The sequence below is a fragment of the Anoplopoma fimbria genome, chromosome 11 (assembly GCF_027596085.1).
Source record: "Anoplopoma fimbria isolate UVic2021 breed Golden Eagle Sablefish chromosome 11, Afim_UVic_2022, whole genome shotgun sequence".
NCBI classification, from domain to species: domain Eukaryota; kingdom Metazoa; phylum Chordata; class Actinopteri; order Perciformes; family Anoplopomatidae; genus Anoplopoma; species Anoplopoma fimbria.
Window position 1 is genome coordinate 12,295,269 of NC_072459.1, and position 25,150 is coordinate 12,320,418.

The 25,150-nt window shown below is 43.8% G+C and overlaps 1 protein-coding gene across 1 annotated transcript in view; it reads left to right on the forward strand.

Annotated features, from left to right (window-relative positions):
* LOC129098581 (protein sidekick-2-like) overlaps nucleotides 1–24,939 on the forward strand; it is a 77,447-nt gene extending 52,508 nt beyond the window's left edge. Inside the window, 38 exon segments of the mRNA XM_054607627.1 lie at nucleotides 314–430; nucleotides 674–841; nucleotides 1,269–1,371; nucleotides 2,342–2,382; nucleotides 2,385–2,517; nucleotides 2,829–2,965; nucleotides 3,609–3,756; nucleotides 4,918–5,058; nucleotides 5,413–5,594; nucleotides 8,291–8,406; nucleotides 8,639–8,834; nucleotides 8,934–9,032; nucleotides 9,146–9,337; nucleotides 9,732–9,853; nucleotides 10,014–10,123; nucleotides 10,509–10,659; nucleotides 11,783–12,020; nucleotides 12,109–12,224; nucleotides 12,354–12,543; nucleotides 12,769–12,867; nucleotides 13,044–13,238; nucleotides 13,328–13,529; nucleotides 13,663–13,766; nucleotides 14,046–14,116; nucleotides 14,210–14,345; nucleotides 14,508–14,564; nucleotides 15,015–15,116; nucleotides 15,228–15,343; nucleotides 15,460–15,646; nucleotides 17,209–17,346; nucleotides 17,982–18,164; nucleotides 18,289–18,414; nucleotides 18,499–18,663; nucleotides 18,758–18,898; nucleotides 20,059–20,227; nucleotides 22,880–23,009; nucleotides 24,371–24,722; nucleotides 24,725–24,939. Coding sequence (XP_054463602.1) covers nucleotides 314–430; nucleotides 674–841; nucleotides 1,269–1,371; nucleotides 2,342–2,382; nucleotides 2,385–2,517; nucleotides 2,829–2,965; nucleotides 3,609–3,756; nucleotides 4,918–5,058; nucleotides 5,413–5,594; nucleotides 8,291–8,406; nucleotides 8,639–8,834; nucleotides 8,934–9,032; nucleotides 9,146–9,337; nucleotides 9,732–9,853; nucleotides 10,014–10,123; nucleotides 10,509–10,659; nucleotides 11,783–12,020; nucleotides 12,109–12,224; nucleotides 12,354–12,543; nucleotides 12,769–12,867; nucleotides 13,044–13,238; nucleotides 13,328–13,529; nucleotides 13,663–13,766; nucleotides 14,046–14,116; nucleotides 14,210–14,345; nucleotides 14,508–14,564; nucleotides 15,015–15,116; nucleotides 15,228–15,343; nucleotides 15,460–15,646; nucleotides 17,209–17,346; nucleotides 17,982–18,164; nucleotides 18,289–18,414; nucleotides 18,499–18,663; nucleotides 18,758–18,898; nucleotides 20,059–20,227; nucleotides 22,880–23,009; nucleotides 24,371–24,722; nucleotides 24,725–24,780 — 5,429 coding nt within the window. The 3' untranslated portion in view covers nucleotides 24,781–24,939.
* The last annotated feature ends 211 nt before the right edge of the window (nucleotides 24,940–25,150 follow it).

Genomic DNA, 25,150 nt, shown 5'->3' on the forward strand with positions numbered 1-25,150 from the left:
CCTACACCCATCTATCTATATATCTCTTCACATTGACAGAATTGTCTACTTGGATGCTTGGGCAATTATTGGCTATTTTTGAATCAGAGAACGTGCAGTTTGCAGGAGAAGCGAAGAGATGGATGCGGCTTGTCAGATTCTCAGAGCTGTCCCTGAGAATGAGACCTGACAGCCGCCCCTTTTTGTCGAGTCTATTAAGCTCTCAGCTGGCGTCTGCTTTATTAGGGAGAAAGCTGTTTATGTCTCTCATTATCACCTCTGTCTCACCAGATTTGCTTTTGTGTGTTTGTGGCTGACCCCCCCCCCTTGTCAGGTATTGCTCCCAACATCACCGCCGGCCCCGCTGACAGCGCCGTGATTGACAGCATGTCAGTCATTCTGCATTGCGAGACCTCGGGAGCCCCACGGCCAGCTATCACCTGGCAGAAAGGTGGGTGGGCTAACAGCATGAGGGTCATGATGCCGCATTTGAACTTGTCCAACTAGCTATGGAAATATGCATTTTCTCCAAAACAAGCTTTACTTGTTAACTTTTGCTGCACTGCTTTCCCTCCTGTTTGTTTTCCCCGACATTTCTCCAATACCCTAATACCCTAATCTCTTCTACCCTGTTCCCCCCTTTTTGTCTGTCCTCCATCCCGTACCATTAATCACTTCCACCCCTTGCCTGCAGGCGAACGTGTCTTGGCCAGTGGCTCGGTCCAGCTGCCCAGGTTCACCCTGCTGGAGTCGGGCAGCCTGCTAATCAGTCCCTCTCACCTGTCTGACGCCGGTACCTACACCTGCATGGCCAGTAACTCCAGAGGTATAGATGAAGCTTCAGCTGACCTAGTGGTCTGGGGTAAGCATAACAGAAACGGAATATTCCCTGCACATCGCTCACATACCCCTGGGTCCTCATTTTCTACCTTGTACTTTTGGAAAATACTGCAAACTATGAGTCCAAGCAAAACCTCTGCAAAAATATAACAAAATGAAAAGAAGCATCCTTCTTTTTCTTACTTGTAGATGCAGTAAGCACCTGGTAGCTAGAGGTCATTGTCAGGATATTCTGAAAATATAGTCTAATGACTCATGCGTGTACTCATTCTCTGTGTGCATAAATCCACATATCAGTCCTCGAAAGCCTCCCGACTCCCCCCGTTGGAAACACTGTGTGATTCACCCAGTGTCAGACAGACGTTGAGTGAAAGATGTCCACTAAGCTCTGTTCAATCCGCTGTTCAAACACAGTCTCTGAATAACAAGCTCTGTGTGTGTGTTTGCAGCGCGAACCCGCATCACTAAGCCGCCACAAGACCAGAGTGTCATCAAAGGGACCAAGGCCGTTATGACCTGTGGTGTGACCCACGACCCCAGTGTCACTGTGAGGTAATGACGAGGTTCACTTGAAGTATCTCTTGGAATTTTGTTTAATTTCATGTCATTTTTTCATCACATGCAATTGTAATAAATGTCAGATGCTTATTTTGCAGCTGTTTCTTGATGCCACCCGAGTCTAGAAAACAAGCCTCTATATTAATGTTGTACTTAATTAGTTTATGGAATCTGCAAGAGCTCTTGTAGTGTTTATTTACCCTTATAAGACCTCCTATGGGAAGATTTTGAAAGTCTTAGAGTGTGATTGTGGAATTAGTCAATCGCTTCTCCTCATTCTTCAGACAGTCTTGATCATGATAGAGTGTGTGCACATGCATCTGTCTCAGAGGGAGCGAAATGATGTCTGTGGAGCCCAGTGATTAGAGTGCCTGTCACCTGTGGGCCCACGGCATTGATCAGATCGCGGGGTAAACAGATGAATATGTAAACAGAGTAATAACTTCAGACAGCGCCTTTAATTAAACGCAACACAGAGGAGATTAGCTGGAAAGCCTGAACAGTCGCAATTAATCACAGGAGCTCCTGGAGTGTGTATGTGTGAGTGTGAAGAGTTGGGGGGTGGGGGGTGGTCATATGTGTGGTTGGCTATACGACAAGGAGAGAAATGCATGGAGGAGAGGTTAGTACTGTATGTGTGACAGAGAGAGATGGTTTTAAGATTCAAATCCCTTTCCCGTCAGCCTCACGGGGCTTTTTCCATCGGTGTCAGCGCCTTCTGTGTTTTGCTGTATGAACTGACGCAAAGCAAACGGATTTACTGTCACAACACTCAGCTACAGAGTGTTAAAGTGTGTGTGTGTGTGTGTGTGTGTGTGTGTGTGTGTGTGTGTGTGTGTGTGTGTGTGTGTGTGTGTGTGTGTGTGTGTGTGTGTGTGTGTGTGTGTGTGTGTGTGTGTGTGTGTGTGTGCCCTCTTGTGTGTGTGTGAGAACTTCTCTTACATACATATGTACATACCTCCAGGCACGTGTGGGAGAAGAGCGGCTCTGTGATTGACGTGAGCACGTCCCCCGCCTGCGGCTGGATCCCGACGGGACCCTGCACATCTCCCAAACGTGGTCGGGTGACATCGGAACATACACCTGCAGGGTGACCTCAGTGGGTGGCAATGACTCTCGCAATTCCCACCTCAGAGTCAGGTCTGCATATTTACCTTATGTCTCCCCCTGTCTTATCTTGCCGTTTGTATTTTATTTCTTTTCATATTTTATGTCTGACCGGGACATGATGGATGGATGTTTTCCCCACTGTTGTGTTTTATCGCTGCTCTTCGCTCTAATCCATCAAATCCTCTAATATTTACAATGCAAGGCTCTCGGCTTGGCTGTTTAATGCTGTTATTTGCTGCCTCTCTTGTCTGATTCTATTTCTCTTTATCGCTTTGTCTCTCTCTCTCTCTCTCTCTCTCTCTCTCTCACACACACATGCACACACACACTACTACAAACAGGCAACTGCCCCATGCTCCAGAAAATCCAATAGCAGTTCTGAGCACCACAGAGAAAAGGGCCATCAACCTCACATGGGCCCAGGCCTTTGACGGCAACAGCCCCCTGATCCGCTACATCCTGGAGGTTTCAGAAAACAGTGAGTGGTTCAGTGTGATTCTCCATCATTAAGGTGACATTGACAGTGTTTCTTGGTCGTCATTTGAAAGCAATATTTTTACTTTATACAGTCATTTGCTAGCCCTCTTATTATATTTAATTTCCATTGTGTCCCTTAAATTGGCAGCTGGATCTTTTCTCTTACCATTTGCAATCAGTATAACTCAATTGACTGACCTGTATCCTTGTTTGTGAATGATTAGGGGGAACCATATTGTGTTGATGCCCGATGCTCTTGTCTTGCTCTCGTGTGAATGCTCTCACCCATAGAGCAAATTGTTCAGCCATTTCTCATCGAAGCTCAGGCTCACTGAGAAGATGACAACTCATTAAGGGGAAAATGAATCCGAGGATGCAGATGGGATCTGTTCTTTGGATAATTGAATTTCAATCTGATATTTAGACTAGAGTGTATACAAAATAAATGACTTGCTTTTTATCAGCAGCTGCAATATTATTACTGAAAATGAAACAACGGTGTGCAATAATAGTCAGGAATAACACTGAATTTAAATTTGCCAGTGTTGAAGACATTTTTCTCAAGAATGTTCTTCCAAGGTCATTTACCATTCATTCGCTATTGCTCACAGCTCTGTCTATGTGTTGCGTCTTCTCCGACTCAGATGCCCCTTGGACGGTGCTACTGGCCAACATTGAACCAGAGTCTACTGGGGTGACTGTCAGTGGCCTCATCCCAGCGCGCTCGTATCAGTTCCGCCTGTGTGCCGTCAACGACGTGGGCAGGGGCCAGTTCAGCAAAGAGACTGACCGGTGGGTACTGAGCTTAGCTGTTCTGCATCTACTGAATATTAAAAATGCTGCTGGCGTTCTGTGTGACTTAATGTGTACTCTGGTGAGAATAGCGTTTCGCCACAGATCTGGAACAACCCGTTCTTTGCCCTCGTCTTTGCAGGTTCAATAGAAATGGTCATATCCTGTAACTCCACTTTTTGGTCTTCACTCCTGGGGTAGTGCCAGCTTCGGGAGATTAAAAACTATGAATGAGCTGAAATTGCGCTTTATGAAGACTTGATGGGTGCGCTGACCCATCTTCGTCTCTCTCCCTCCTATTAACCGTCTTTGCCGTTCTGCATAGCAAATAACAGAGAGGCTTGAAAGAGGCAGAGCTTCACACAGACTCAAGTCTCAAGTGAATTCTCTTGACTAGCAAGACGAAGCGGTCATCATCATACAAGCACACCGAAAACACAGACACACATTCATAGCTCATCACAATTCACCTAAACACACCAATTTCTGACCTTGTCCGCATCAGCAGACAACCCGATGTGCTGCTTTGATACTTGCAGCAAGGAACTCCCTGAAAAGCCATCACTACCCATCACACACTTTTGGCACCACACACTCTCATTCACAGAGCTGAGTTCCTGTGTGGAGGTACCCAGACAAGAGTGCACTGCAGGAGGGTGACTGAGCGTCAGTGAGAGTGCAGGGCTTTTCTGAGGCATCTCTCGGGCACACCTCTTTGATCCTAAACACTCCGCTTCATCTCCTCCAGAGCAGTGCTCCGGTGCACTAGGAAGAAATCAAGATGTCATCTTAAATTGGCTTAAGGGAAAAGTCTGCCTGGATCTCTCTTTCTTGTTCTTTTATATATTTCGCGAACACTGGCTCTCTATTGTGCTGCTCCATTTTCACCAAGTCCTCTTTGATCCTTGTCATGCCAAAGCAAGATGTCCCTCTGCGGACAGAATTATAGAGGGTATGTTTTGGATAAAGACCCAGCCACACTTATCCCAACTTTCCTTTATGGTGCACTAAAAAAAATACAAAAAGCGGGGCTTTATTATGATATGATGTCTATGATGAAATGGGATAGAAATATGCAGAAACTTGCAATAATTAATGCATGGTTTCACTCTTTGGCTCTTATTTCACCTCTCTTTTCCTTTTCTTACATTGCTGCTGCAGACTAACTCTCCCCGAAGAGCCTCCCAGCGCCCCCCCTCAGACAGTCATCGCAAGTGGCCGCACCAATCAGTCCATCATGATCCAATGGCAGCCACCCCCGGAGAGCCATCAGAATGGGCCACTCCAGGGCTACATCATCAGGTAAGAAGACCATGACAGCCTGCATTATTCTTTTTCCAGGGATAGGTGCCTGTCAGAGCTGGTGCATTCAGATGTGATAATAACTGTTATGTCAGCTCCTTTTTCTTCCTCTCCATTTCGCTTCATTCTCGCTCACCGCTGCAATGGAATAATTGGTGCCAATTAAATACCTTCGCCACCATTCATCTGTTGTCACCTCACTTTTTGTAACCATTTCGCCACTGTTCTGCGTGTCTTTTACTCCATTTCCACTATCTCTTCTGGGAACCTGTGTTCTAATATATTTACGGCTTGTCTGTACGTCCGTCTCCCCCTTTCTCCCCCCTGTCTATCGATTACTCCCTCTGCTGCCAGGTACTGTCTGTCAGGGCTTCCAGTGGATTGTCAGATGAAAAACATCACCAACCCAGACCAGACCAGTCTGCTCCTGGAGGACCTCATCATCTGGACCAACTACGAGATCGAGGTGGCAGCCTATAATGGAGCGGGCCGGGGCACCTACAGCCATAAAGTCACTGAATGGACACTACAAGGGGGTGAGGGCAACACACAGGCTCTGTGTCATATACTGTATATGCCCAAGTCATCCTAGCAGCCAAGTCTGCAAGTTGCTATAAGTAGCAGACGGTTTGTTTAGTTCTAAAACAGCCTCATGATGTTAGTCTCCTAGCTAATGTTAAGCCTTTGGCCTAAAACTCTGTTTTTAACGATCATATTGAGAGCAGTAACAGCCATGATTCCTCCACAGCAGGCTTTTAAAAAATCCTTTGCTAACCTTGAAAAGGTGATTCACACACGTTGGTAAGAAGACCACAGCAGTTTTCCCTTACTACTGTCTCAATCAGCAGTCAGCACTTAGAACAGACTGCAGCAGCAAGGCTTTTAAAGGAATGTAAAAGACACGGCCACGTAAGTACTATTTGCCTCTCAGCACTGCTTTTTTTTTTTGTCTGTTTTATGTCGGTAATTTCTCAAAAGTGCTGCAGTATTGTAGAACAAATTGTGTGAAGACATGAGCCGATCTTGAGCGGCTCATGAGCTTCATCAGATCTTTTTCCAAAAATTCAAGCCAAGCTTTTACTTCGGTTCAGATCACCTTCATCTTGTGGATTTATACAGTATCAACTATTTTGGTTTGGTTTAAAAAAATAAAATAAAATGTCATATTGTTGCTTGGAGACGTCGGCTGGCCTCTCTGAGCACACCTTTAATTGATTCTGCACATAGATTACAAGGTGATGATCGGCGTCAGACTTGCCGACAAACCTTCCGATGTTGCCAAAGGAAGCTGCCTCGGTTGACTTCTTTTCTCATTCTACATGCTGAGTAGTATAATTAGAACACACATTGTGAACTTTCCCCGCTGTCATACAGCTACATATTTTAGTTACGCCCAGTGATTCCACACCTTATGTTCCTTGCCTCCCCTGTCTATCTTAAATTTTCAGAGGATGAGGATTCAGTCACATGTGTCGCTGTAAACTTGATCCAAGCCAGATCTAAGATTATTTTATGCACTGAATCTCAGACTTTTTGTCTACAAATATAGCCAGGCTTTAGCTAACGCATCATTGTGTTCAAAGGTTAATCCATGGTTTCATTTCAAGAAAATTGGAATAATGCTCTCTTTACTGGCTTTCCTAAAAAGTCAATGAATGGCTTACAAAATTGTTGCTGCTGCTAGACTTTAACCAACACAAGACAGAGGATATCGCGCTTGGTTTAGATGAGAGAGGCGCGGGCTTCTAGTTTGATTTAAAATCCCTTTAACTTGTATATAAAGCTTTGAAAAGCTTAACACAATCACATATCTCTAAATTCCTGTCATGTTAAATCCAGTCTGTGGACAGAGATCTTCTAAACCAGACTCACTAAATATTCTCAAGAGCACTCATAAGAAAATTGGGAGTATTTCCATTTCCTATTCTGTTCCACTCCCTGCCCAGATGCATTTATTATAGAGGGTGAATCAGCAGATATTTTGATTTCATTAGGTTTTGCAAGTGTTCGTGATGTCGTATATCAGTCTCTTAGACCAGTTTTAGATTTAAGTTGATTTAATTGAATAGCTTTTTTGTCATGGCCAAGTCTAAAACACCTCACAGATACAGGAAAAGTTGACAGGAAAGCTGTAGCATAAATTCTTTATCATTCTTACCTGAATGAAGAGTCTCAACCACACACCATTCTTTAAAACACACACAAACGTATTCTCGCTGTCCAAGTTGTCTTATGTTTTTGTCTCCTTTAACAGTTGTTGCGTTGTTATGCTTTCTCTGATCTTTTCTCTCTGTTTAATCTCTAAATTCCAATTAATTCTGCTGCATCAAAGTATCTATAGGTTTCTCTTGTGAATTTATATTATGAAAGCTGGGCAGGTATGTTCGTTTGTTTGAGGGTGTAAAAAAACTGCTTCTATTTATGTCAGTTTCTTTTTGCTGGATGATTAAAACAAATTCTTCAGATGCTTCAGAAATGATGGAATCTACCTGGCAAGCATAATTGTTAAAATCTTGGAAACTTCTCCATACTTCGAGTGATGCCTGATCAATCAACAAATTAATGAGCTGGTCTGATGCACCTGTAAATAAACGGATGTGCTGCAATTTTAAAGAAACACAGTGTTTAATTAGAAAATCTTTGAAACCTGAAAGGTTCTTATTTCATTTCCATGTCCCTCTCACTGCTTAAGATAAATAATAATTTCATCATCCAAGTAACTGTCAGTGAATAATGACAGTGAACAAGGCACTCATGTTGTTTAGCTCAGCTCTCATTAATTGGATGTTTCCGTCACTCACTGCAATAAAGGCTCAAGAGCCGATCATGATGTGCTTTTAAATACGTTCAAAGGGAATTGAGGATGGCAAGGGGATATGAGGACCGATACCGGCCAATCAGCTTCCTTAATGTGTGACTCCACGACTGTTTTCCGGTCTTACATCAGAATCACATGCTTTTTTCAAACAAACTGCTTGAGGGTTTTACCTGGAAGCTGCCTGAGGCAACCGCTCTCACACCGGGTTTGATTGGCATGTTCTTTCCTCCCCAAATGAGCCAAAATAAAAAAGATGCTTCAGCCTGATTCTCACGCTATAATCGAGGCTCATCTGAAAGTGCCTCTTGTACATTTTTATGTTTTTCTTTACTTTCCCCATCTCATCACTATTCTCTCATTTTCTCCCATCCCTCCCCATCTGTCTCCCTGTTTTTTCTTCCTCTTCTGGATCAGTGCCCACTGTGCCACCAGGAAATGTACAAGCCGAGGCTGTCAACTCCACCACGGTGCGTTTTACCTGGAGTGCCCCGAGCCCTCAGTTTATCAATGGAATCAACCAGGGATATAAGGTGAGCAGCCCCTTTCTGTCAACTGGTGCACTCTAGTGGTCAGAGCTAGAGGAAGGGTCCGGAGGCAAAATCTCATCACGTCAGTCTAAAAGCCTCATTTTTCTCAATGATTCATCAACTAACCAGATGAGAACAGTTTTCATTATGCTTTTTTTCCCCCTTTGTAATAGAATAATCTCAATAAGCTTAAAGGTGCACATTAACACCCAGTCCCTTATCACATCGTTTCCAGCTGTTGGCATGGGAACCCAATCGTGCAAACGAGGTCGCTGTGATAGCGGTGCGTCCCAACTTCCAGGACAGTGTTCACGTTGGTTACGTCTCTGGCCTGAAAAAGTTCACAGAATACTACTCATCTGTACTGTGCTTCACTACGCCTGGTGATGGCCCGCGCAGCCCACCTCAGCGGTTACGCACCCATGAGGACAGTAAGTTTTCCCACTCAGGATATTATATAGTATTTGCAGATAATTACTTTTCAGGCTGTTGTTCAGTCCATTTACTGCCTGTTTTATTATTTTTTACAGCCCCTGGTGCTGTGGGACACCTGAGCTTCACTGATATCTTGGACACATCACTTAAAGTCAGCTGGAAGGAGCCACAAGAGAAAAACGGTCTTCTCACAGGTAAATTTAAAGATAATTATGTAATGTTAACATGCATTCTCTGCTTCTGTCTCTGAGGCACCTATCAGAGTTTACTGTGAACACTACGATTTGGAATTTGCCTCTTCCGCCAGGCTATCGTATCTCCTGGGAGGAGTTCAACAGGACCAATACTCGAGTCACCCATTATTTGCCAAACCTCACTCAGGAGTACAAGGTGACGGGGCTCACTGCCCTCACCACGTACACCATCCAGGTAGCAGCCATGACCGCCAAGGGCCAGGGCCAGCTCTCCGCCTCCACTATTTCCTCTGGTGTACCTCCAGGTGAGTGTTCGAATCATCAGATGAACAATTCGACTTCAAAGCTAGGGTTGGTAATCTTCGGGTGAATTTATTTTGTTATTGCAAGTCGCTAGGTTATCCTGGGTCACTCGTGCCTGCCTCAGCTCGAGCAATGATCCACATCTTTGCCTATTTTGGATTAGCCTGTCTCGTCATTGCCAAGCCGGAACCCATGGATGTATAAAGGGAACTGGATACAGTCTTTCTCAAGATTAACAACCCTAGCTTTGAGTTTAATGTAATAGTACTTCAAGTCTCCACTGAAAGGGCTAAACCCACCTACTATGACTCAACAGATTTCTAGTCAGCCATTTCTAAAAGCAATGATATTTGTGAAATTCATTTTATTCTGTCTTTCTTCGCTTCCCTTCCACAGAGTTGCCCGGTCCTCCAACTAATTTAGCCATCTCCAACATCGGCCCTCGCTCTGTTACCCTGCAGTTCAAACCTGGTTATGATGGCAAGACATCCATTTCCCGTTGGCATGTTGAAGCCCAGGTAAGATGCTTCATATCTATTTTAACATGACAGCAGTCTGGGTTTTCATTTTACAAGTCTTTTGATGGCTTTTATATCCATGCACAGGTTTTACAATTCCAGTTAATTTGTTTAATTTGTTCTGTCGCTGATATCGCCCCATTCTCTCTGTGCATTTCAGATTGGCATAATAGGAGAAAATGAAGAGTGGCTGATGGTCCATCAGCTGGCTAATGAACCCGATGCTAGATCACTGGAGGTCTTGGACTTGAACCCTTATACCTTCTACAGGTGAGCACATGCAAAAACATGATTGTAAACAGGCGCTATATATGAAATAAAGGGAACATGCTGCACGCCCGAAAATGTTGCACAGTGAAAAATCTGCTTTAATAGTAAATTTAGCACTGGTTATCCTGAATCATAAAGAATACATTAACTGTCAGTCAGAATAATGTTTGAATTATTTTTGTTATTTCTCTACTCATAAGAAAATCTTCTTCTCTGCTACTACAATGTCATAGTTTCCTTTTGGGTATCATTAAAATTCCATCCAATCTAATGTTAAATAATCTAATATAATCTTGTCCCATATCACCAGCATATCTTGACTAAACACCCACCTTTAGATGATTTATCCACCGTCAGCTGTTTTTTTGTTTTTTTTTAACCCCAGGTTCAGAATGCGTCAGGTAAACATTGTGGGCACCAGTCCTCCTAGTCAGCCCTCCAGGAAGATCGAGACCCTGCAGGCCCCTCCAGACATCTCCCCCGCCAATGTCTCCCTGCGCACAGCCAGTGAGACCAGCCTGTGGCTTCGCTGGGTGGTAAGTTTTTCTTTTTTCTTTGTCCTTCTCGTTGATGGAAAATCATGGTAGTACTGAATGGGCAAAATGCCCTTGGGATATTAATTGAATACAACATTGATAAGATAAGCTTTGTCAAAACAGATATAGGCAATTTCACTTTGCCAATCCAAATCACAAAAGAATTTTTTTTCATATATTAAAACATTTTACGTTATATGATTACTTTCTCTATGACAGTTGGCTTCAACTCAACTGACTCACAAGCATCTCTCTTGTCACAAAACTCCAATTTATAATTTGGCATAGTCCATTGGGTCTTCATTGTGTACTGTTTAATTTTTTTTGTTCATTCCTTCTTGTATACATTTGTTTGTGTACTCTGCACGTACTCCGTCCTTGATTATTGCTGCTTCCTGCGTCAGCACTTGGCCAATATGTTGTTTGCTACATCTGTCCATTTTCATCACTGTGCCAGTTCCTGAGCTCTGCCAGGCAGTTAGAGACAGAGGCGCGATACTGCTGCAGCTCCTGCAGGATTATAAAGAGTGCATGTCATCTGGATTTAACAACGTAGTGATGTCAGCTGTGTGATATGACTCCTCAAATGTATGACAAAGCTCAATGGTTGCTACGGGTTTCAAAAGTGTGTATTAAACTGAAGCAAACCTTTGTCAAGGCCACATATTTTTTCAGTAACATTAGCACTTTGATAGAAATACATTTTGTATCTCTTCTTTAGGCTCAATCATCGTGATATAATCAAACTAAAACTGAGTGACATTAGTGTTTGCACAACCAGAAACAGACCTTAGCACAACAGTTAATTTCAATATTAAAATTAATGAATCAATTAAACCTGTACTCACGCCTTTTCAATATCTAAATTGCCTGCTACATATTAGTATCATATTATTATTAATTTAACAGGTAAATGTGCAATTATTGCCACATTTTATTAAAACCACTTAGTACTAAGTGCTGAGAGGGCTTAGCTTCTCTTACCATATTATCACCTCTTAGCTGTTGTTAAGTCACTGTGAAGTACAGCCTGCATGCCTTATTGCTTCATAAGCACTCAGTTATGATGTCATATTGATTATTCTTGAACTGGGGGAATATAAACAAAAACAAATCCTCTTAGCCTCTTCCAGAGTGGGAGTACAATGGGAATCCAGATCTTGTAGGCTACCGGGTCCAATACTCTAAAGCCGGGTCTAAAGGGGGTGTTCTCTCCCATGTCATCTTGGACCGACTGGAGAGGGAGTTCACTATCGAAGACCTGGAGGAGTGGATGGAATATGAGGTCAGAGTTCAGGCCATCAATGGTATCGGCTCTGGGCCCTGGAGCCAGCCAGTCCACGGCAGGACCAGGGAGTCTGGTGAGGAAGGAAATATGTGCATACACATGCCAAAAGACATACATGCAGGTGAAGTGTTCTGATCTCCATCCTTTACCTCTTACTGTAGTTCCCTCCAGCGGCCCCACCAACGTTTCAGCTTTTGCCACCACCTCCAGCAGCATCCTGGTCCGATGGGGGGAAGTCCCAGAGGCAGACCGCAATGGACTCATCCTAGGGTACAAGGTCAGCAGTCTTTCAAAGATCTCTATTTCAGAATAATATGTACTAAGATCAGAAGCATATAAAAAACATCCTTAAATTCTCATCACCTGAAAAGTAATCTAACTTTATAACATTACCGGTGTATTTCAGGTGGTGTATAAGGAGAAGGACTCAGACACAGCTCCCAACTTCTGGGCAGTGGAGGGTAACACCACCCACAGTGTCCAGCTGACTGGTCTGGGCAAGTATGTCCTCTATGAGATCCAGGTCCTATCCTTCACACGTATAGGAGACGGAAGGAGCAGCTCACCGCCCATTTTAGAGAGGACCCTGGATGATGGTAAAGATATCCATCTTACCCGCCGATGGCAACTTGTTGTTATCTCTAAAATTGTTTAATTCTCTAAGGAAAAAAAATATAACTGTGTATGAGATCATTTTAATTGTTTTTTCAGGAAATGATTGAATGTTCCACCTTATTACACTTAGTATAAATAAACGTGCTATAGAAAGTCTATTTTTCTTTTTGCCTGATTTGTCATTTTACGCATTTTATCTATAATAGTACCAGGCCCTCCAGTCGGCATCTTGTTCCCAGAAGTCAGAACCAACTCAGTCAGGCTCATCTGGCAACCTCCTGCACAGCCCAATGGCATTATCCTTGGTGAGTTTGCAATTTACAGACTTTCATCTGTGACCTTAGATATTATCATGTGAGAAGGAGTTTTTGCTTTTGTGCTTGTCCTAAAGAAAAAAGAAACCCTCAATATTGTTTGATTTTGTACTGCAGCTGAATTGTTCTCTTGTCACTTTATATTGATATGGGGTTTTCCTTTTTAGCCTATCAGATCACGTACAGAAGAAACTCTTCAAACAGCAACGCCGCAACTGTAGACGTGCTGAGCCCCAGCGCGCGACAGTACACAGCGTCTGGGCTGAAACCAGAAATGGTTTATGTCTACCGCCTCACCGCTCAGACCCGAAAGGGTTGGGGTGAGGCCGCTGAGGCTTTGGTGGTGACCACAGAAAAGAGAGGTAAAAGAAACTGCAGATACTTCAATTATTCACCTCTAAATATTAAGTTTGAGAGTGACTATGAATGTGTGTGTGTGTCTGCCCTTCAGCCCGACCCCAACCCACGAGCCGTCCCGTAGTGCCTCAAGAGGAAGTTCAGGCTCGCACAGTGCTGTTGTCATGGGAACCGGGCAGCGACGGACTGTCCCCTGTTCGTTACTATACGGTCCAGTATAGAGAGCTGCCCGACAGCAACTGGACTGTCCACTCTGCATCGGTCAGCCACGAGACACACTCCTACATAGTGGATAGGTAAATGTGAAAGTACAGATTTACTCCCCCTAAGCGTCAACAGTTTTTATTTTCCTATTTTCAATCAGAAAAAAAGGAATTGAGTAGGGGAGAAAATGCTGTACATGACATACATCTTTTTGTCTCTTTATAGGTTAAAGCCTTTCACTTCATACCAGTTCCGTATAAAAGCCACTAATGACATTGGAGACAGTGAATACAGCCAGGAGAGTGAGGCCATCACTACACTACAGGACGGTGAGATTCTGCGGCCAAACGCGTCCCCACGCAGCACTCAGTCATTATCCGTTGATTTTCTGTTCAGTTGTACAAGAACGCTTTTGTAATCTAGTGAGCATGCCTTTACATAAATGTTTTGACTTTGGATTTTCACAGTGAATGCTTTACGTCAACAGTGCATGTGTTTACTCTCAAGCTGTTCTCTAACAGACTGTTTGAATTATATATATCGCTCTGCTCAGCTGTGTTGGTTTGCTAATACCAAAATTCAATTTCTTTTTTTTCTATCTCCTCTAGCCCCCGACAAAGCCCCAACAATCCTGTCTGTTACCCCTCACACCACCACTTCTGTCCTGGTCCGCTGGCAGGTACGCTGTTGAAATAATTGGGACTTTGTGAATGGTTGGATGAATTCATGTTTGTTAAGTATTGGGCATTAAGCAGACATATTGTCTTTGTAGCCTCCCTCTGAGGATCACATCAATGGAGTCCTGTTGGGGTTCAGGGTCAGGTTCCGAGAGTTACACTACGACCGGCTACGCAGCTTCACTGTCCGCACAGTTAACAGTCCCTCCGCCAACTGGGCTGATCTCACTGGTTAGTTTGCTTTTTCACTGCTTACCCATCAACTACGTCTGGTATATGCAGTCTTAAATATACTTTTATATCCATGTTACTCAGCTAATAACACTACTCTTTCCCAACCCTTTGATCTACCCTTGTTTTCCCAACCCTGCCCATCCTCTATCCAAACTCCAGCTCCTTACAGCATCAGGAACTTGAGTGAATCTTCACTCACCCAATATGAACTGGATAGTAAGTCTTATATCCCCCCTTACGACTCTCTTCTGTCACTCTCCATCTGTTTGCATGTCATCTGTTACATGCAAAAATATGCCATTTGAATAATAATTTAAAGCATCTGCGCATTGCGCCATCCTCCCACTCAGCCATATCCGCTGAGGGGCCGCCGCTTATTCTTAAGATGTGTATAAGACTTCATTCTCTCTGAGCTGCCCTGTCATTATTTCAGTGTGTTTTCTTTCTTATTAATCGCTGACGAATCTTCTCGTTGTCCCCACAACACCACCGTCTTTTCATCACTTTGCCTTACAATTCAACCCCTTTCGTTTTCATGTTCAATTTGTGATGTTGTTTTGCCAACAGGCATCACTATGACAGTGTGTCTCTCTGGAGTGACTTCTTTTTTTGCTCTTTTATCTTAACCGTTCAATTCTAATGCTGCTTTGGGTTCTCTCCTTGCAGATTTGAGTAAACACAAACGCTACGAGATCCGTCTCAGTGTGTACAACGCTGTGGGGGAGGGTCCCAGCAGTGCACCGCAGGAAGTGTTTGTTGGGGAGGCCGGTATGTTTCTTCTCTCACTGTGTGCTACTTACCTTTCAACTTTACTTCTTGAATGTTCAGTCACTCATATAGAAACTACATAAAAAGTGATTACACTCTGCTCCATTCTAGTCCCGACATCCCCTCCCCAAAATGTGGTGATCCAGTCCTCGACAGCCACACAGCTGGATGTCACATGGGACCCTCCTCCTCTGGATGCTCAAAATGGGGACATACAGGGTTACAAGGTATCAATAATGTGTCTTATTTTCAGTTTTACTTCAAATCAGCCAAAATGACATCATGCCATTCTTATTTCTATATTTTCATTGAAAAATTCTGAACTCTTTTATTCTGTGTGCAGATCTATTTCTGGGAGTTTCAGCTCCAGAATGAGACGGAGCGCCTGCGTACTCTGTTCCTGCCGGAGCTCGGGGTGAAGCTCAAAAACCTGACAGGCTACACCACCTACATGATTAGTGTTGCAGCCTTCAATGCTGCCGGGGACGGGCCCCGCTCCCTGCCCACCAGAGGGCGCACTCAGCAAGCAGGTGAGTGGTGCTGAATCCAGATGTGTTTGAGGAGATTAAAGTGCTTGTTTCAAAAGAGCAGGGCATTTATCTTGAGATATTCTGCCAACCCCCTGTAGCATTTCACAGTTCTGTCTTTTTTTAATACACCTCTGTCTTTCCTCTGCCGGGCTCCCTCTGTCGTCTGCACAATGATACTCATTCTCAGTATTCTATGATGCTCAAGTGCTTGTGTGGAGTAGTATTTCAAAGTTGGCCTTCTCTTCAGTCACAAAAGGTGCCTACAAAAGAGTAGAGTAAGAGTACTTTCTTTTTGAGTCACTGTCACTGCAAACTGGAACTGCTCTGTGGCAGCTTTAAGACAAATAATGTAAGACTCACTCCTCCTATTCACCAAGAAACAGAGTATTTAGTTTGGCCCTGTGAGATATTGCAGAAAGTGATCCGAGTCTTTTTGGCCCCTTCATCCAGGACAAGCCACGAGGGTGGCGGAGGAGCAATGAATACAGAGTGCGGGGGACACATGTAGATTAGTTTTTTCTTGGCTGCAACTGCACAAAGACGTCTGTGTTTACTAGCTAGCGAGAGTCCCTCCTCTGCGGTTTCAGCACAAAAATGGTTTACAGTATAAATTTCTTGTGTCTTTTCCGCCCCCTTGAAGGCTGTGACATTGGCGAGGGGTACAAAGTGCTGAGAACTTAAAAAACTCAGGCAGGAATTTTGGCTCTCTGCACCACAGGGTACTGGGAAGGGAGCCAGCACAAGCTTTTGTGATTTTCTTTTTTTTGAATGCAGAATTGTGGCAAAGTCCTGACACTTAGCCGGATCTGGGTTGGGTCAGCAAGCAAAATTCTCACAGCTCTTGTTCAAGGTCACAGAATGATTTTGCGCTCTGGTGTTGTATTCCAGTTTGCTTTTAAGTGACTCATTTGCTTAAACAGAGATAGGATTTGTTTTCCTTTTTAGTATTCATTTAGTTTTACACCATGTTACCTGTTTTTACACGCAGAAAACATTTTATTATTTATGCTCTGACAAAGAACAATGAACAATGAAACCACTCTCATATTGAATCTCCTAGAATTTCTCTTTGCGGTCATCTAGCATAGAGGACTTTTCTTTTCTGAATATATCAGATTGCCTGCTGCTGACAGTAGTAGTATTGCCTTTGGATTTCCATGTCATATTGGCCCAAATCTACTTTTGTTGCTAGTGTTACATACACAAAAATGTTCAGAGTTTGGAGCAAATAAGGGAAAGTAACTGCTGTTGAAATGTGCTTAATTGCAACTTATGAAAACTCAAAGTATCTACTGAAGAGGAATGTCAAGAAATAAAGTCATAAATATTGCTTGACTTCACATTGCTTGCTGTAAAGCATTATAAAATAATAAATAAGGATTCATTTTTTGGTAATTTATTTATGTCTCAATTTTACTACAGAATTTAACACTGAGAATTAACACGCGTTTTCATGAATATGCACTCCAAATTGGCGTATCCAGGTAGCTGCTGTATTTAATGTGTTGTCTGCATACTGTGAAGAGATCTAACTTTATTTCTAACTTTATTTCCACCAAAAGCACCGAGTTCTCCCAGCTTCATCCACTTCAGTGAGTTGACCACCACTTCGGTCAACGTGTCCTGGGGAGAGCCCAAGCAGGCCAACGGCATCATTGAGGGCTACCGCCTGGTTTATGAGCCCTGCACTCCAGTCGATGGTGAGAAACTGGGCCTTGAGCCCTAATAACTCTGCCATACCTTGACATTCCTCAGCTGGCTTTCTCAGACTGTGATTTACAACCTCTTGCCTAGTTACCATATTCTTTTTAACTCCTGCTGCTTAAGCTCATGCTCTAATCTGTTCCAGGTGAGTGTAGGCCCTGCAGTAACATATACGGCATAGCAGATAAAATATGTTGGAATGCTCTGGTGATACTTTGTACAGCCTCCTCTCTCACCGAGAGAAACATGGCTAATAGCTGGCTAAATGTGGTTGCCTGGACCAGATTGTCAAGTAATTGGGAGCAGAGGTGGAATGCTGCGCTGAGGCGGCTGTGGTCCCTCGGCTATCCGCTAATGGACCCAGAGCAAAGCCGACCAGAGCCGTTAAGACAGGGAATATCAATTGGTGTATTACAAAAAAAGATCCTGCCGTCTCTTCCTATCTGGATATCTAGAAGGCTGCTGGATAATAGACCTTTTCTGTTATATATGCAAAGATATGCATGTCTCTGATCTCTGTCTGTGTAGTCTTGTAACTCTGTGTGACTGTGTGTCTGTTCATTTGCAAAAAAGCTTTGCTATTTGTGGCTTGTAGAAAGCAGTATCTAGAGTCTTAGTGTTTCCTGTACAGACTCCTCTCCTCGCACTCCAGGTGTCAGTAAGATAGTGACAGTAGATGTGAAGGGCAGCGCTCCCCTGTGGATGAAGATCAAAGACCTGGCTGATGGCGTCACCTATAACTATCGCATCCGGGCCAAAACCCTCACATATGGCCCAGAGGTGGAGGCCAACATTACGACTGGGCCTGGAGAAGGTGGGATTCTTGAAATCTGTGACGCGCTCCTGTTTTATTTCCTGATACTCATGCCAATAATATCATCTTTTAGAAGCAAGGATGTCATTTTTTTATAACTATCCACCGTTTTTGTCCTCCCAAGGATCCCCAGGCCCTCCTGGAGAACCCTTTATTTCTAGGTATGGCACGGCTCTCACATTGCATTGGACAAGTGGTGATCAAGGCCGTGCACCCATCACACGATACGTCATCGAGGCCAGACCCTCTGGTAAGCCACATAATTAATCCGTTTTTGGGTTCCTATACCTCAACTAGTATTTACTATTCATATATTTTGTCATCTTGCCTGTAGATGAAGGATTGTGGGATATCCTTATCAAAGATATTCCTAAAGAAGTGACATCCTACACACTTAACCTGGAGATGCTGCGAGAAGGGGTCACCTATGACTTTCGAGTAATTGCAGTCAACGACTATGGCTATGGATCACCCAGCGCCCCCTCCCCCTCTATATCAGGTACTCTAATCTGAAAAATAATGCCATCATGTGTTAACAAAACAATATTAGTTTTTTTGCTTGTTTACCAATGTCTATTATTTGTTGTCTTCAGCCCAGAAAGTGTCTCCGTTCTATGAGGAGTGGTGGTTCCTGGTGGTGATCGCCCTGGTGGGCCTCATCTTCATCCTCCTCCTTGTTTTCATCCTTATCATCCGAGGCCAGAGTAAAAAATACACCAAAAAAACTGATTCAGGTAGGAAACGCGTCTGTCTGCTAAACGGGCTGCTAATGTCTTCAGTTTCTCTTTCCAATCCTAAAACTTAAGCTATCGACTGGAATTTGTCTTCCTTTTGGACAGCTCTGCTGAGAATTGCGTTTCAACGATTGCCCATCCAAAGTCTATTTTAGAAAATGGGATCGTGAAGGCTCACACAATTAGACAAATTACCCTGGTTTTCTTTACATTGTTTGGCTGACAGGGGAAAGATGAAAGTAAAGGCTACCGGTGAAACAGCTGACATAGGCAGGTGAACAAACATTATTGTTCATGTTTAACTGCAGCGAGGATCAATACACGGATAAATGGCTTGGCAGTGGTTTAATGTTCAGGTCATTAGTCAGACTGAGAGTAATTATATAACTACAGCAGAAGCGGCTCTCCCACCACTGTATCAAGAAGCCGATTTTCATGATTGTGAATTATCCTCGGTGACATTTCTGCTCCTACCAACTCTTAATCAGAGTTCAAACCCAAAAACATGAGTTAATCAATGTAAGTGGACTTAGTACTTTACATTATGGTTGTGAGGGCATCTGGGGCTAATCTTTTAGACGTGGTCTAGTTACCCAGTAGTACTGGAGATGGGCGAGATGAGTGGTGAGACTGGAAAGAGAGCCATTTTGGGGGAAATGAAGAGTCAGCCAAAGCCTTCCAAAAGCCTCTTGTCATTAACTTTCTAACTTAGTCAGCATTTAGCAAGGTGCCAGGGTTACCGGGGTCAGTAAACAGGGCTTGGTGAGACCAGTTCAGACAAGGACTGTGTTTGTGCGCGGACACAGAGGGCTTTTTAGCCCCTTTTGTCCCCTCCCCGATTTTCTGTCCATGAAGCTGATCCGTCTGTTTGTTTTTCTAGAGGCCACGATTGGACAGTTGGCCTGTCTGATGTCAGAAACTATTTGTACTTGATGTGCAATATGAATTGAGGAATATGTGATCAATTAAAGTTCTGTTTCGTACTTTTTGGGGTTTTCCTGTTCAGAAAAAATCAAGTTAACTGTAAAAAAAAAAGAACTATGTGCAAGTTCTAGCCTTGTACTTTAGTGTTATGTGTTCAACTGATCCATACGACTGAAACTGGGTCTAGATTTGACTGAAGATCACAAATCCCTCATTTCATTCCACAACCCACACAGTGTCATCCTCATACCCCTGTCCAGGTAACCACTCCAGCTGCACAGCTCTGCCTCTGACCCACGGGGAGATGGTGCGCCTTGACGAGGGACGCTTCCCGGCCCTGGAGCTCAACAACAGACGCCTCTCCGTGAAGAACTCCTTTTGTCGCAAGAACGGCATCTACACCCGGTCAGTCTCTAACAATCAAACAGCTGACTGTTTCCAGCATGCACAGATTCCACAGATTGCACAGTTTCCTCTGAGTGTTCTCCTTCTGATACGTGTTGCTTATGACACAGACAGGAATTAATAATATAGTTGCATTTGTTCCCACTCTTCCCCTCACAATAGTCTGTCAGTCTTGGGAGAGCAAACCGAGCCTCGAGGAGCCCAGCTGCTGGTTTGAGCCGACTTCCACTCCCCCCTCGTTGATATTCAGTGTTTGTGTGAAGCAACAATTTATATAAGGGGACAGCACAATACCAGCTAATTAGCATTCATGAGCTTCTGCATTGCTCTTTGTCTGTCCATCACCGCTTTGGACAAAGGCCGCTTATGGGGTCAGAGCCGTCCATTTGCTTTTGGTCTCCGGCCCAGAGTTTCTCTCGAGTGCAGAGCTGTGAGAGCTGTCTCAACATAAAGTACACCATGAGAACATGTCATTCCACCCTTCAGCAGGACTCTGACAGGCCGGCCTCTTTGGTAATGTTTAGGTAAACATAAGATAAGAGGAATTTACACAGACTCTGCGGCAAAAGAAGCAAAGGGAATGTCCTGTGTAGAGATATGGGTCACAAATGATTGGTGACCGGGTGGATGGTTATGCGGTTGTGTTGGGGGATGGGAGTCCAGAGTCTGCTTCTTGTCGCAACAAAAAAACAAAGTTGTTGGTTTTTTGCACATTATGGTGGAATGTGCTAGAAGGGGTGCATTAAGGCCAGTGGAATCTGTGCTGTTTTCTCCTTGACCAAGGAGGCCGAGGAGGGGGATCAAAGGGTCTTGAGTTCCTCCGTCTCTTTTGAAGAGAGCCAATCTGGTACTGTACTCTCTGCTAATGATCTGTGGACTGAGGAGGAAGAGTGGGAGGGCTCCCTATGGGATGTTTGAAGGGGGTGAGGGAGCAAGGGATGAAATAGACAGATAAGGCAACGGGAAAGAAATACAGTGCTCCTAAATAATTCAAAGCCCACTGGCAGCTTTTTGGAGTGTGATCCGTAGCAGGATCCATAGCCCCTCCCCCTATGCTCACGTACCCCCATCCTTTTAATGTTTGACTCAACCTTGTCTGAATTCTTAGAAGATGTTTTTATTTTATTTTTTTCACAGTCCGCCCCCTCACGTCATCCCCTTTAACCCAGAGGAGATGTCTCTTTGTTGTGTCAACCCTTTCATGGCCGTTGTCATGTTCTGTCTTCTAAGCTTCCTGTTCTTGGCATTCCCAGTGATTTAGCTCCCGCATATATCTGAGAAGATATTAATTTTTATTTGAGAGGCTGTCAAGGTCTGCTTTATGCCTTAATATTACACTTGAACTCACAGCGTTTTACGGCAGTCTATTCTGCCCCCACATACGTTTTCCATGTCAGATCATTTAAACATTTACTTTCATGCCATGCCTAGTTTATATAATTCTCAAGTCTTTTAAAGTCTTTTTCTAAAACCATCCGAGCAAACTCTTCTCTTAAATGCTGTTAGCCTACTGAGCCCACTGATGTGAGGGGTAGTGGTCCAGTTTTTGCCCTCTGACCATCCAATTCAGTCCCAGCAGACCCTGAACAAAGCTTAGTCATTACTGCAGAAGAAGAAAATAATTGTCTGCACAGATGTTTCTCTCTGCTTCACTTTATGGACTTAATGACTGGAGATAAAAGAAGCTAGCAGTCTTTTACTTGACCTGCGCACATAAAAGAACTCAGGGCCACGCTTAGTTAAACAGCTTTCCTGCAGGAGGTCTAAATCTCTGACTGACTCAATCTGCACAGCCATTCAGTTCTAATCACCACAAAGAATCCTTTCATGAAAATGCTCATATGTTTAAATACAGAATCCTGTTGGTGCATTGCATTATGGTTGATGTGAGCTGAAATCAGGCAGCTCCTAACTGACACTTTGCAAAGATCAGAAGGAAATTGCAAAAGAATAAGAGCATATACCAAAATGCTTCCAGGAATGCATAAAAACACGTTCTGTGCTTGTCTGAACTAAGCTATCATTTTTTATTTTCATGATCAATGACTCTACGCTGAACGCTGTGCATATTGATCCCACTGAAGCCCTAGTGGGATGTGAAGCGTTTTCATTTTTATGCCTCTGCGTCTGCTCCAGCCCTGTTTTTCGGGTTGTCTGTCCGGTCCATTCTCGCTTATGGCATACCTCAGGAACAACTTAAGCAAACATTCTTCACATTTGGAATAAATATCTACTTGCACTTGTGGTTTAACTGATTAGAATTTGGTGTGGGAAAAAAGGTCACTTTGATCTAAAAAAAACATGTTTTCAGTCATAACTCATGTGCTAACTATATCACACAAATGTCTAAGGACATTTTGGACAGACATGGATGTAAACTGCAACATGATGAGTCAGTTATTCTAGATTTAACTATTTTGCAGTCCTCCGTTAGTCATCAGAGTGGTGTCAGTCACAGGAATGATGAGGCATTTCTTTTTTAAAGAAGAGAGAGCTTTAGAAAAACCGTTGGAGTTATCGAAAAAGGAAAGATAATGATAATCAAATGAAACATTTTTCTTATATACCGATTAGCTCTCTCTCTCTCTCTCAGCTTTGCTTTCTATCTCTCACAGCCACTATTTCTCTGTCTCATTTACTCCATCTTTCCAGGTCACCACCGAGACCCAGTCCTGGAAGCCTGCACTACTCAGATGAGGATGTCAGCACTAAGTACAATGACCTGATCCCGGCAGAGAGCAGCAGTCTGACCGAGAAACCCTCTGAGATATCTGACTCTCAGGTAAGCACTGACCCTGGCTTGACGCCCATATCCACTACAGGTCTGGAATAGAAAATTAACTTAAATTAGAAAGTAAAATTCAGCTGTTTGAATTTCTCAAAGTCTTCCAGGGCAGAGTCGTAACCTTTCCAAACTCAAAAGTACTTTTCTTGCATCACTTTAACTTTTGTCACGTTCACCGTCTGTCTTCTTGATAACCTCCTATCTTTTTGTCATAATCACTGCTTTTCAAAAACTAATTATGAAGCAGAATTTCTGAAAATGACAGTCAGCAAGACATTTGCCTCAAGTGGATAACCCTCAAAATTAAACATCCTCTGTTAGTCATGGCTGACATCTCTGGATCTGACTTTTATTACTGATTTCCCCCATGGGAAGGAAGTACGGGGCCAATTCTCCGGTCTCGTGTGTCTTGAAATGTCTTCACAACTAATTAATTTTCCTCAAACAGGAAATGTTGTATTAGTCTAGGCTGCTGGGTCTCTTCTCGGTGTGTATGTGTGTGTTGGAAAAGGGAGGTCCAGTGAGGGGACAGGGAGGTTAGAAGTGATGAGGGATGATAAGGCAGAGGAGCTGATCGTAGCAGTTGGTGAACATCTGTTTTCCCACACTCGCGCCCGGTCTCCCTGGCCAATTTAACTGGTACCTGCACAGTCAAAACATTGTTCAACCCGGTTTGAACAAGCACTGCTCTCCTGGGAGACATAAACTGGTGTTATTCTTTTCCTTCCGCATGGCCTTCCACTGTATGCCTGCCACTTGTGCAAATAAATGGTGCTTCAACATCTGTCGTTAAGCTGTCGTGTCTCAATAGAGCGGTAGATGGGCAGGCCCTTGTCAGGCACACAAAAGTGCCAAGCCTGTAATGTTTTCTATGAGAGAAGTTTGCTCTTTTTTCTTTCTTAACTGTTTGTGTTTCTCAGCCAGTTCAGTGTGCTGGAAGGGCGACAAGATTCACCCACACAGACATGTATAACTTACCAGACTGAAGGTTTATTATAACAGAAAAAGCAATCCTGTGAACATTGTCTTTTATCCAATTCCAGGTCACTCATGTGTACGCTTATCACTTCTGTGCTCCCCAGAGGTATGAGCTCCTATGTGTGAAAGATGCTCAATAGAAGTGATTATCTGCCCCGTAGACTTGCACACGGATTAATAGATTTCCAGTTGTCTCTCAGTAGATATGTCCTGCTGTGTTATGACCCAGTTTTGTGCAGTTAAACAGTAGGGTGCAGTCTTAGAATTAGCTTTGACTTGATTACAATAGCAATTTCTTTCTCTCTGTAGAGAACATATGTTCTGTATGTCTGTTTGGTGATCTCACAGTCTTCTAACTTGTTTGCCTGATTGACTAACAGGGCAGCGACAGCGAATACGAGATGGATCAGAGCCGGCAGAAGACCCACTCTTTCGTCAACCACTACATCAGCGACCCCACCTATTACAACTCCTGGCGGCGGCAGCAGAAGGGCGTTTCTCGCCCGCCGGCATACGGCTACTCCCAGCCTGAGCCCCTGGTGGAGCAGGAGTCCCGGCAGCACCCGCCACCTGTGCCCCCTCTGCCCCCTCTCCTCCCCCAGAGCGCCCCGTCCCCACAGCCCCAGTGCCAGGGCCAGGGAACTCTGTTCAGGTCTAAGGGAAGCCGGACTCCCACCCCTTCCCTGCTGTCCTCTGAACCCACCAGCCAGCACAGCACCCTCTACCGCCCCCCAGCAGCCTGGGCTGTGCCGCTCAGGCACCTACCGCGGGCTTCTCCTCTTTTGTTTGACACACAGCTCTCGTTCCAATAACAACAAGACCCTGAGGACGAGTCTTTGATTTTGTTGTTGTTGATTTATTTGTATTTTGCTCCTTTTCTCTTTTTTTTCTTTCTTTTCTGTCTATTCGACAGAGTTGTTGCTCAATATTAAGCATTGCAGGCATCTTGAATAGCGTTTTCTCCTCTGTGAAGAGTGTGTGCGTACGATTGTGTGTGGCCCGTATGAATGGTTAGTCCATGTGAAATGTATTTTATGAAAAGACAATCATTTGAAAGTTTTTATGCGTTGCTTAAGTAAATTTATTTGAAGGTACAACCATGTAAACAAGGGAGTACAGAACCGGAAGTTCTGAAAAAAAGAAAAACTTGTTTCAAAAAC